Source organism: Homalodisca vitripennis, unplaced genomic scaffold (assembly GCF_021130785.1).
Source record: "Homalodisca vitripennis isolate AUS2020 unplaced genomic scaffold, UT_GWSS_2.1 ScUCBcl_9478;HRSCAF=17984, whole genome shotgun sequence".
In the NCBI taxonomy this organism is placed as follows: Eukaryota; Metazoa; Arthropoda; class Insecta; order Hemiptera; family Cicadellidae; genus Homalodisca; species Homalodisca vitripennis.
Window position 1 is genome coordinate 1 of NW_025785588.1, and position 13,006 is coordinate 13,006.

The window sequence follows — 13,006 nt, forward strand, 5'->3', positions numbered from 1 at the left end:
TTTAAAGCGTAATAAATCATTGCATTTTTCTTCCAAACCTATAGGTATTTGAAAGATACTTTTTAAACTACAATTTTTTAAACATGACTTATTTCTCCAATTCATTGGTTTCTGATCATAATTATGTAGCCCCCTAAGAATTTTAGTTGCATTGCTTTCTGTGAATCATCGTGTTTGTTGAAAGATAATTAGTGGGTAAACGACAATTTCTTTAGGAATGGTGTGTTTTTTAATAGAACTATGATATTAGTTTTTTTTTCTTCATTTATTAGCAAATCGGATTTTCATAAAATAATTTGGTATGGGTATAGTTAAAATTCCCCAACGGACCGTTTTTCCCTGTGTTGGTTGATGTCATCTGGCACAAAGGGAGAATCTTATTAAACTCAATTTAAATTACTGGGATTATGTTCTGTTTAGAATAACAGGCAAAATGACAGTGGGCCTCTTAGGATTGATCCCTTGGGGAATTCACAATGCATGGCATTGAGTTTAATCGATGAAGTGATGATGTTGTTGTTTTTGAAACGCTTTTTTATTATTTGTAAACTTGTCATCTGTTCAATACTAATTTGGAAAGTAATTTTTTTAAGATAGCTCAATACAACTATTCAAAAAATAGATAGGATTTGATCAATTTTTAGGATACAATCTTCTATTTCCAATTGTTATACAAGTTTTTGACAAAATTAAGTATTACATCTTCATCATCGTCATCATCATCGTCAGACCAGTTTTCCGTTTCTCACGGGTCGTCGGTATTACACAGGCCTCCTCCCACTTTAGGTTCTACTCCGTTCCAGGTCTCCTCTTCAATTCCACCTGTATTTTCCTGTAGTCCCCTTCCTCTTCTATGTCTTTCCACCACTTGGTCCTCCCATCTTCCCTCCTCGGGTTCTTCCTCTTGGTCTTCTTCCTCCTTCCTCCTTTCTCCAGTGCCTATTCCTACTGGCTATTCTATTTATCTCCCTTCCTCTTACACAGTGCCATATCCACTGTATTCATTCTTCCTTCCCATTCCCTGTCTCCTTGCAGTGAAACTACCTTCAAATCTTTTTCAACTCTAGTAATTTTCGTTCTTTATTCTATCTCTTCTTTGTAGTCCTTCTCTATCCCTCTTAAAAATCTCATTTCATGCAGCTTGCAATCTGCTTAAATCATTTTTAGGTGTTCCACGTTCCACGTCTTCCTGCTCCATAATAATAACAATTGGTTGGAAAATAAGATTTAATACCATATCTAATACTTTTGATTCTTTCCCAATGTTCCAAAACTCCACACAATCTTCTTTACCCATAGATTGAAAAAACTTTCCATCTCTTCCCATAATTTCTGTTATTCTATGTTTTTTTTTTTTTTTTTTTTTTTTTTTTTTTTTTTGTTTTTTTTTTTTTTTTTTTTTTTTTTTTTTTTTTTTTTTTTTTTTCACTTATCTCATAAAAAAAAGAGATAAGGGATATTACATACAGAATAAAATAAACTTTTCACTGTTAAAATATAAAGAAAATGCCCCCCAATAATTTTTTCATGTTTTTTTAACAAGTCTATTACAGATTCAATTAAACCTAATTGCGGCAGTCAAGGACAGAGACCTTCTCTCTGCAGAAACCATGCTGGACTATTTCATCTATTATATTCCACGTCATATATTCTATATTGTTTCTAAAATATTGAATGAGTTGAATATGGCATGGCTTTCTCATAAATTTTATGATACTGTATGTAAAAAAGCTATTTTGGGTCTGTAGTTTCTAGAATTTTAAAAAGTTTCTTTTTTAGGTTTTCAAACACCATTCTAATAATTTTCTTTCTTGAGGCCAGTTCAATTCCTATTCAACTAAACAATATTTTATTCATATACAAGCCTATATATTATAAATGTGAGTGAGTAACCTGAATAATTGTGTTAAAACACACAAAATATTACACATTGACATTATTATTAATATATACCATGATAAAAAAAAAATTTTTATAATTATTGTATTATTAAAAATTCGTATACAGTGAAATATACATTTTTATTATAACGACACATTTTTTTAATATTCTATCTATAATCTAATACATAACATAATATATCATTGACGTGAAAATTTATTTTGATTGTATCAGAATGATGTTCTTCCCTAACTAAATAATTATTCCTTATCCATTTAACAGTTTTAAACAATCAGAATATATTTTTAATTTACAAAACCATTCCATTAATAATATTTACTTACTGTTATTTACTTTAATATGGAATTTTCTGAGTAAGTGTTTTTAAATTGCAAAATTATGCTCTGACAAAACCAAGGTTAGTAATTAAAATCAATTGTGATAATGAGATTGTATTATAAAATCCAAATATCAATATCCTCTCAAGTCTTGTTTCATTCTACAAGTCAACTTTTTCTCTGTGAATAAGGTTAATTTAATACCAATTAACTCGAAACATGGACCAGGAAATTGGAAAATGAAACATTGATTAGCTAATACCATGAAATAGATTCTCCAAAATTTGTGTGATAATAATAAATTACCATCTCTTATTGCCAACCTATTGCCATTAACTTAAGCCTGAATGGCTTTTTGCACACTCCGGAAATATACCAAGAAGCCAAAACCATTTCTAAATACACAAGAATGAGTTCTATGATTTTGCATGACCAACCATGGAACTTGGCTGAAGTCTCTCATTCAGTAAGCTGATACAACTTCTTTTTGTCGACCAGAGGAAGTATAAAAGTCCTTCTCTGAATTCATTGTCAATCTGTATACTTATCCGCAGGAGAATCTCTAGAATGTAATGAACTATAGATCTGAAATTTTGCATGCAGCCTCAGTGAAGCTTGCAACATGTGATGTGGTGTGCTTCCTACCTTGTATTCAATACATTGAGAATGTAATTTAACATTAAATTCATATATATATATATATATATATATATATGAAATTTAACATTAAATTCATATATATATATATATATATTCAATATACGAGGGCAAAAAATACAGAGATAAAATTGAATATTAAACAAAAGCAAAATAGACATGACTTGGTAACAAACTTGCAGGCACCTACAAATAGAATAAGTAAAACAAAAATGTATAGAAAATGTTAATTTCTTTGGATTAAGTACTGCAATAAAATACCAAATATATCAAGAGACTGATAAGTAAGTCAGGGTTAACTGCTAACTTGATAACCTTGCAAAGTTTGAGATCTAATTTAGGCAGATATTGCTGTCTTAACTAATTGTTTCATATCTATTGGAATCAATAAGTAAAAATCTATAACAACATTTTAAACATTGAAAGCAATACACATTATATGGCTCTGAAGAATAGATTGTCGAGGTTATCAATTACTGATTCATGACATGAAAAGAATATACCATGATAATTCTAATGTTACACATTTGTTGAATTAAAAACTACAATTTAATAGCTGTGGTAACTATTGTAACAAGCTAGTATCACTTGAACGATTTTAAAACAATTACGTTAAACATTATTTACACAATAGATAAACCTGAAATTTACCAAATATTACGTGTAGTATTTACCAAGGTAATAATTCCTAAAATTATAAACTATATCAAATAAAATATTCATGCAGAAAAACTCCCATTTATTGAACTTAAAGACTATTCAAGGCACATCAGTGTTTCTATAAACATCATATTATTTTATGAAGCTGTTGCTCTATTAATTCTGATTTGCGGAATAAGGTCATTTCTGAAATGGCAATGTTAATAATTTTTGTTAATTAATAATACTAGTGTAAGTATTCTTTTCTGAGTTTTTTAGTATTTGTAAGTAAAAATCAACCTATTGCAATTGTCCACTAACATTTATCGAAAATCTCTGCATAAGCTCACCGAACATAACCTACAAGCCGAAACCACTCCCCATTCAAAAGCTTATATATATATATAAGTCTGGGTATTTTTAAACTTGGGAAGTTATTGTGCTCACAAGCTCACGTTATATTGCATAATCCTGTATATAAATACACACAAACAAGCATATATATATAAATTTTTGGATTATGTTAGTTTTGAATTCTCAAGGTCAAAAAATCTCACGAAAATTCCATCATAAGACAAATTACAAGTTATTATCACCTGCAACATTGATAGATTTAAGTAGGACATTTTACTGACATAATCATTATTGTCAAGAAAGCTGTACAGGTTATGGTTTAAGAAATAAAGAACCTATTATATAGAAATTGATGTCATATTATTTCCACAGGATTCCGTCCTGAAGCCTTTTTGGTTTTGCAGTAGATAACTTTATTTTCAATGTCACTCATAGTAGTATTGTATACAGATGATAATAAATATAAAAAAAATAAAAACATAATAAATTTAAAATTATAACAATAATAGTTTATGAGTCTAGCTGTAAAAATCTGTATACACCAGTAATGAGTTTGTTGAGTTATTACAAATAAATGTAGGCAATAAATTAAGCTGGGGACTGTCATGTTTAGTTACCTATGCACAATATTATCCAGAGTTATTTATGTCTTAAGTAAACTAAAAAAACTGTATCAGTCAAGAAATATGTTAAAGATGGAGCTGTGTCTGACGAAGATAGCCCTTGCTATTGAAAGGCCTCACAAAAATAAAAGTTTTAAATACTGGTTTATGTGTTTGAATGTAAATCAGTCAAGAAATGTTGACAACAGCATATTATGCGCTTTTCTATTCTCATTTACAGTAAGGTATTGGGGAAATTATGCAAGTTCAAAAAAAGATTTATTTTGCAAAAGTCATTGAGAGTTAAAAAGAATGCGTATAATCAAGCATCTAGCTTAGCAATATTTAAAGAATTTCAAATTATGACTTTGCATAATTAATGATTGTCTTTTACTCAAAGTTGAAAAAAAATGTTGACAGCTTTATAAATGACAAAACATACACTGACACTAAACACAAAAAACTATCTGTGCTACATCAATTAGATTAAATAAAACTAAAAACAGTCATGTGTTTTTAAGAATAAAACTTTTCATAAATTTATCAGAAAAAGTATGGTATGTTATGTTATGAAAATTTTAATTTACTCTAGAAAAGTGGCTAGAAATTCAATATTTTTACTCTAAAAATGGCTACATGGGCCATAGTGATATTAGTACTTGAAGTTTTTAACCGTTTTAACTTAGATATATTTATTATAAGTTATTATATACTTGTGCTAAGGTTAAGTGTTTTTAGCAATAAATAAATTGATTAATGTGTTAATGTATTAAGCTTCTGAGACACTAAACCAGACCTTACCTATAGGAAAACCGATGGCAAAGTCATTGCTCTGAGTGCAAAATATGGCATAGAGACCAGCTCGAGCAGCACTGAACGGTTCGAGACACGAGCAGTGTGACTAGGACTACAGAGAGGAACACCAGAGCCTTGGAGACCAGTATTGCCAACAGAAAGTACCAGTTGACATCTGACAGATTGAGTGAGGCCAGTGACAGGAAAATGAGTGAGGGGAGACTGAACGTGCCGACAAACGTGTTGAGACCTGACGACTGCTCCTCCGTGACCAGTCCAATCCTGCCCGCAACATACCTGGACAACATAAACAATCAGTCAAAAGATCATATTTCCTTCCACAAGCTGTTTTGATATTTAATGTGAGATGCCAGAGCACCATATTGCCATATTTACCATTTCCTCACTAAACACTGTACTTTATAATTTTGTAGGTCAAAATAAGTAAGAAATGTCATAAAAAGTATAGTCCTATTTTGCTTGTTTAACCGTCTGTCTGACTGTTTGTTTTCAGGAAAATAATTATATCTTTAAAATGAATAAAGGAATAAAATTCAGACTTTGTAGAATGTTTAGTAACTAATCACTACACAGCTCACATTGAGGTTTTTACAGGACCAGAACTTATTGAGAGAATTAGTTGTAGTACATGAGTATTTTGGAGTCCTATTAAAAACTCATTTACATAGAGTTTTGCTCTACAAAAGCAACATGTGCACATGTTCATGAGACTATGGAGTAGACAATCATGTCAAACTGTATTTAAAAATTATAAAATATTAACATTGGCATCAATATACAGTGTGAGAAAAGTATGGATACCTCTGTTTAGTTTATGATGGATAAAAATGGAGGGATGGAAACTCGGGACACCTTTCTAGGAAATAGAAGTGAACTTTTTAGTCATTGTTACAACTCTGGGATTTTAGGGAGGGCGGCTTGAAAATCTTTAAATGTAAAGACATTAAGTGACATCATAATTGAAAGGTCTTTATAAAAGAAGAAGAACAATGGAAACTAGAGCTTTCTATCTCAACCCAGTACAAAATGGCAGCGCCAGTGTCCCGAATTCTATCCCTCCATCTTTATCCACCAAATACTAAACAGAGTTCATACCATACTTTTAACTTACACTGTATATTTATGATACCATTGTTTTTATGACAATCAGGAAATCTGCACTGAATAAAATAGTACTAATGGATGCAGCAGTAACTGTGATCAAATAGACACTAAGTAAATGTCTTATCAGAGTCACACCGTACTGGGGCATTACTGCCCACATAATATTGGGACAATATACTTCTTTAACACGTTCACAACGAAGTGCAAACCATTGGGTACACGCGATCTTTCACTTGCTGCTATCGAGTACCCAATTGAATACACACTGGGTTTTTGTAAAGTGCGTCATGCGCCCAATGGGGTACATGTTGCTATGCATTTCATTATTGTGTTTTTAATTTTTTGCCTACCTTACTGGTTTGTTAAATTTGATCCCACGCTTAAATAAATACCTACCTCAATCTATCATGTACCTCGTTAGGTGCACAATTGCTTAATTTTTAAGGTAAATTAATTTATTTAGGTACCCCTTGGGGTACACGGAAAAAAAATTGAAAAACTTTAATGAAATTATAGCCATTATTATCGAAAAATTCAACGGTAAATAAAAAAGCTCCGGAAAAAACACTGTTGTCAAGGACGTGTTCAGATGTACTGGTGGCCATCTTGATTGCAGCTTAATTAGAAGCAATGTTAAACCTCATGGACCTTTAGGACCTTATTTTAAGCCATGGAATCATGGTATAAGTCTCATTTTAAAGATATAATTAATAAACATTCAAACTCTATAGTTTTTTAAAATATTTTTATAGCTTATTCAGAAAAAAATTCTATCTCATTTTTTCCTTTGAATATTCAAAAAATATACTCTTCACAAAAAAAAACAAAAGTTTTGTGTCAATATTAATTAATCTCTCATATTACCAGAATGAACAGTAGAGCCGTAAAAGTAGGTTTAACATTGTTCTTGTGTAAAAACCTTTTTCACTACAGCCAGCCATTAAGCTGCCCGATGAACATCAAAATTATACATTTTGAACAAAAACTTTACCCCATCTATGATGGTTATTTATTCAGCATCTTTAGTTTGTTGACCAGTACTAAAGTTGATATCAGACTGTGATTTTCCCCATGATCATTTTATTTTTCCTTTTACTATCTACATTACCTTTTCATAGCTTTAAAAAATACAATATTCTATTTTTACTAACATTGATGATGGAATACGCTTAATCCACATAATCACATAGGCTATACTTTGTGTAACTAGTATAAATCAAAGTCTATACATTGTACTTTTCTTTGACATTTGTCATTATAAAAATGTTTTTGTCAACACGGAAAATAAAAATTTTAACAATTTTGAACAATGAAATAACCTAATATATGAAATATATGTTCATGTGGAGATTGATTTTTGATAATGGTTTACTCTATAATAGATTTAATTTTTATAGTTGGTAGACAAATTTGTTTTAAAAACATAAATGATGACCGACTACAAAAAAATTCACGTTATTCAAATATAGAAGAGTGGTGTATTTTACATGAGTACTAGAAAACAATGACTCGTAGGAATTTCCTTACTCCTAAAGTTGTTAAGCTAATGAGCTCCAGAGATAAAATTTCAAACCACAGAGATAAGGATCAACTAATGAAGGTGATTATTTTATGATTTGTGGAAGTAAAATTCTGTTGTGAAATTAGAACACTTACTTACATACTTCCATATAATACATACCATTTCAAGTTGTTTCTATTTTAACTTTTTTTGAAGAAAATGAAACATTATTTGTGATTTATTTATTCAGATGTTATATAAAATATCTAAAACATTGTTATAAACAGACAGCTAGTAACTCTCCAGATGTAGGCAAAATCATATAAACAATCATTATAGTTGTTTTTATTTATGTGGTTTATCTGTATCAATGACTGATATATTACCACATATTAATCAGTAATGATTAGACAGTTTTCCTTTTTCCTGTATCTTTCACTATACAATGAACTAAACTGTACTTTCAAAATTGATTTCATTACAAATTCTGGCGCCTGTTGATAGTAAATAAATAAATAATACTTATGTAATTTATTCACTTCTAAAACAAATATATGTGAACATATTTTTCTCTCATCATAGAACATTTTTTTGTTTAAAAGCAGCAAAAACGTTTTTTCTTAGCTCTTTAGCTTTCTCAAAATAACTTAAGTCCCACCACATCTAGTATATTTTACTATTTTTACAGTACTAGTTTTAATATTATTAATATTTTATTTCTTTAACCCTTTGAGTGCCAAGTGCTTTTGAGGAGGTAAGGCTGTCAGAGCCAAGCATTTTTAAACAGGTCAACTCTCTCAGTGCCAAGCACTCTTTTGGTATTTGTATAGTGTTCCGCTAAATAATTTATAACTTTTATAGTAGGCTATAACTCTTAATATTTATTTGAATGATATTAAACCTGTTATACATTTTTAAATATACAAAATTACAAAAAATACTTACTTTTTAAATTTTTAATTAGAAATATTATTATTTTATGATTTAAATGTATTTGTATGCATCATTTTTCTTGTTCCTTACACACATAGGAACAAAATAACAAGTTTCAAAAAAGTAACTATCTGTATAACTTGGTATTGAATTTTTTATTTGGTATTTGTGTAGTATTCTATGAAATAATTTACAACTTTAAAAAAAAACACACACAACAGAATAATTTGTATTTTATTTTGTAGGGAGAAAACTAAGCTACAACTTTTATATTTATTTAAATAATGAAATCTGCTGAACTTTTAAATAAAAAAATATTACAAAATTTAAATTTTACATTTTTTATACAGTACATACAAATTGTAACTTTATGATCTTAATACATTTATATGAACCATTTGTATTGTATAAATAAAAACAAGTATAACTTACCAAATTTAAAATATTAAGTATCTGTGATACTTTGTTCTGATTTTTCTCATATATTGTGTAAACTGTTGAAAATTCCACTCGTACACAAGTTATCTCTCATATTTGGCAGACAGTTTTTACCAGGTGTATCAAATCAAGACAAATAACCTATTTTTTTTATTTATTATATATAAAATGAAAGTAGGTACAAATGCCACATTTCAACATTTAGTACAGAATAATAAATATTTGAAATGCCGACCTAGTTGGCCCTCAGAAATTTCCAAAAATACCAACAGGCCAATCTGATTGGCTCTTGGCGCTCAAAGGGTTAATATTTAATATCAATACCTATCATTTATCTTTAACCCTACAGCACATACGTGGAGTGTTCACAGCACCCCACTATTGTAAAATAAGGGAAATTTTTATTTAGAGGTTGGCAGTCCTACTGGGTTGTTAAGTTACCTTTCTATTACATTACTGGCTTTGTTCTCAGCTGCTAATCTATTGTTGTTGAGGTTATGTTTTGATTTTCTTGTGAATATTGTCCCCTGGGGTGCTATGAACACCCCACATATGCGTTCATGTTAGTTTTTATTTTGTCATATTAAAGTGAATATTTTAAGTTTTTATATTATTAATAGTGATAATTTATAGAAATAGATCATGAATAACCTACACCAAGAACAACAGAGGATATACAAAATTATTGGTTAAACCTAGTGATGGAAGTAAAGTGAATGATTCATCTGATGGGAAGAAAATAATGAACAACAAAAATCAATCAGTTCATAACAGTGAATCTGAACAGTCAGACAGTGAAGAAGAGGAAAAACCTGACAAAAATGAAGAATATCGTGAGTATTTTGTAGGTAAAGGACAAAACTACTAAGTGGCGTAAGTTTCCTTCAAATCGGAATACTCGCCCAAGAAATTATTGTTATTCACTTACCAGGTACAAAATCTTCTGCTAAGGAACGCTAAAAATGCCAATTGAATGTTTCAATGTTCTGATTGATAATGACACAGTGCAACAGATCACAAATTTTACCAACATATACATTATCTAAAGTTCAGCCTAACTATCTGAATCAAAGTTATTGTAACTTACTGACGAAAATGAAATACAAACAACGATTGGTCTTCTGTTGTTTGCTGGTTCTTTTCGTGGCGGCAAACAGAATTTAAAAGATTCTCTGGGAATATATAGATTTATTTCCTAAGGCAATGTCTCTAAACAGAGTTTTGTTTATCTTACGCATATTTGAGGTTTGACAATATCAATGACCGCAATAGCCGCAAAAGACTAGACAACTTAGCCCCAGTGCGCGATTTCTTCAAGAAATTTATTGTAAATTGTCAAAATGCTTATTCGGTATCAGAATACTGTACAATTGATGTAAAGTTAGCTGCATTTAAGGGAAATTGTGGTTTTAAACAATATATCTCCAGCAAACCAGCACGATATGGTTTGAAAATTCATACTCTTTGTGATGCAAAGACATGGTATACTTTGAATATGGAGATCTATCCTGCTAAACAGCCTGATGGACCTTATAAATTATCAAACTCTGCCAAAGATGTTGTTTTGAGATTAATTGAACCCATATCTGGTAGTGGTAGGAATATTACAACTGACAACTGGTACCGTAGTGTGCCACTGACTGAGGAGCTGCTAAATAAAAAGCTTAGCTATGTGGGTACACTTAGAAAGAAAAAACCCCGTGTTCCAAAAGAGTTTGTAAATATAAGTCAAAGACCAGTAAAGAACACAATGTTTGGTTACAGAGAAAACATGACAGTTTTAAGTTATGTCCCTAAAAAGAAGAGAAAATTTTTTGCTTATATCAAGTATGCATCCTGAATCGTGTGGCATTGACAAAAGCACTGGGGATGATTTCAAACCTGAAATCATAACTTTTTATAACATGAGGAAAGCCGGAGTCGACACTGTTAACAAAATGTGTGCTAACTTATAGTGTTGCTCGTAAGTGCAACCGTTGGCCTTTAGTTGTATTTTGTAGAGTACTTGACATTGCTGGGAATCAATTCATTTGTTTTTGTAATGCAACAAACAGTGCAGAAAATGCTATGAACAGGTTGAATTTCCTTCGGAATGTTGCTACTTCCTTGATAAATTTACAAATCAGGCGAAGGGCCACCACAAAAACCCTACCAAGGGAAATAAGAACCAAAGCAGCTAAAGTTGCTAAGATGGAACCAGCCCAACCTCTTGCTGCCAATGTCCAAGGATCTGGAAGATGTACTGTATGCCCGAGAAAATCAGACAAGAAAACTAAATTTTGTTGCTGTGTTTGTGATCAGATTTATGTGCTTGAACCACATGAAAAATATTTGTGAAAAATGTTTGGAGAACAAAAACCACCAAAGCTCTTCAAGCGGGGATGATTAAAGTATAATAAATAACTCAGAATAAGTATTTTCTTGTGTGAAAACGTTTATTTATTTTACCTCAACCTATTTTGCATCCAAGGGGGAAAATGGTAATTTTCACGATACTAAAATTATTGATAAATCGAAAAAAAAAAACGTTGAAATAGTGTGGGGTGCTAGCACCACCCCAGATATGTACTAATGTCATTTTTAGCCACATATGTGCTGTAGGGTTAGAATTAAATCTTTAGACCATATAGTAAAAAAGAAAAAATAATGGAATGAAAATTCAATGTTAAAAATCGTTGTCACATGAACACTGGTAACTTGTGAATATCTCAACAGACTTGGGAACCCATCTGGAAAACTATCCTGCTAGTTTGAAGGAAGACAAGTTAAATGAACATGCTAAATTTTACCAGCATACCTTGTTTTTTGTTTATATCTTGTTTTAAATGTAGAACAATCTTTTATCATTTTTAATGCAAAACTTTAGTATGCTATTTTATGTACGTTCAGCAGCGAATTATAAACAATTTATAGAAAGCCATTAGAGCTATTTATTTTTTGGTTATTTTACCTAAAAACTCCAGTTTAAAACATGTAAAATAAATTTGAACAGCTCATCAACTTATTCTTATAATACACCAATATTCCCATATTGATATGGGAGGACATGTTAGAAAAACCTACTTTTTGCAATGTTCTAAAACAAACGCCTCCACTAAGAATGAAAATTCAATGCTTTTTATTATCATATTAATTTTTTTATATAACATATATGGGAGAAAATACACAGATTTTACTTAATTAGTAGGATTTATATGACACAAACAATATTTCATTAAGAATATAAAATTTATTCTAGAAACAAAGTCACACTTATCAAGAACAAATGGGTGGGTCCACTCACCCACATATGATAACAGCAAAGCACTGGATGAGGGCAGGGTAAAGGTTATCCAGGGTTACTACCAGGCTGGCATCCATCTGTAACTACAACAGCTCACGTTAGTTACACAGCTGACGCTGTCTGTGTTGGTGCTCGCTGTACAATCACATGATGTGGTATCTTGGCTGCAATCATCGCTTGCTGTGTTTGCTTGGCAATAAAAGTACCGACATATTTGTTAGTGAACAAATAATTAATTGTTCAAATTACCATTAGAAATTTGATTCATCACGCTAATATTAATTTTTTAATGAACGTAACCCAAACAACGCCATATTTTAACTGTCATACTTTTCAGGTTCATATTTTACTCTCATACCAAATGCACTAAAAAAGGTTTATATATTTTGGTTGTTTCAAGATGATACATACTTTAGCTATATAAGATTTGTAAATATTTAATAACTGATTTTATTATATT

The 13,006-nt window shown here is 30.5% G+C and overlaps 1 protein-coding gene across 1 annotated transcript; it reads right to left on the reverse strand.

Annotated features, from left to right (window-relative positions):
- Positions 1 to 749: 749 nt before the first annotated feature.
- LOC124374655 (integral membrane protein GPR155-like) lies at positions 750 to 12,674 on the reverse strand (the record flags this gene model as incomplete). The annotated part of the gene is made up of 3 exons (XM_046832830.1): positions 12,547 to 12,674; positions 5,330 to 5,563; positions 750 to 926 (listed from the first exon to the last, which is right to left on the reverse strand). Coding segments are annotated over exons 1-3 (488 nt in total), but the record flags the coding sequence as incomplete, so codon positions are not given.
- Between the last annotated feature and the right edge of the window lie 332 nt (positions 12,675 to 13,006).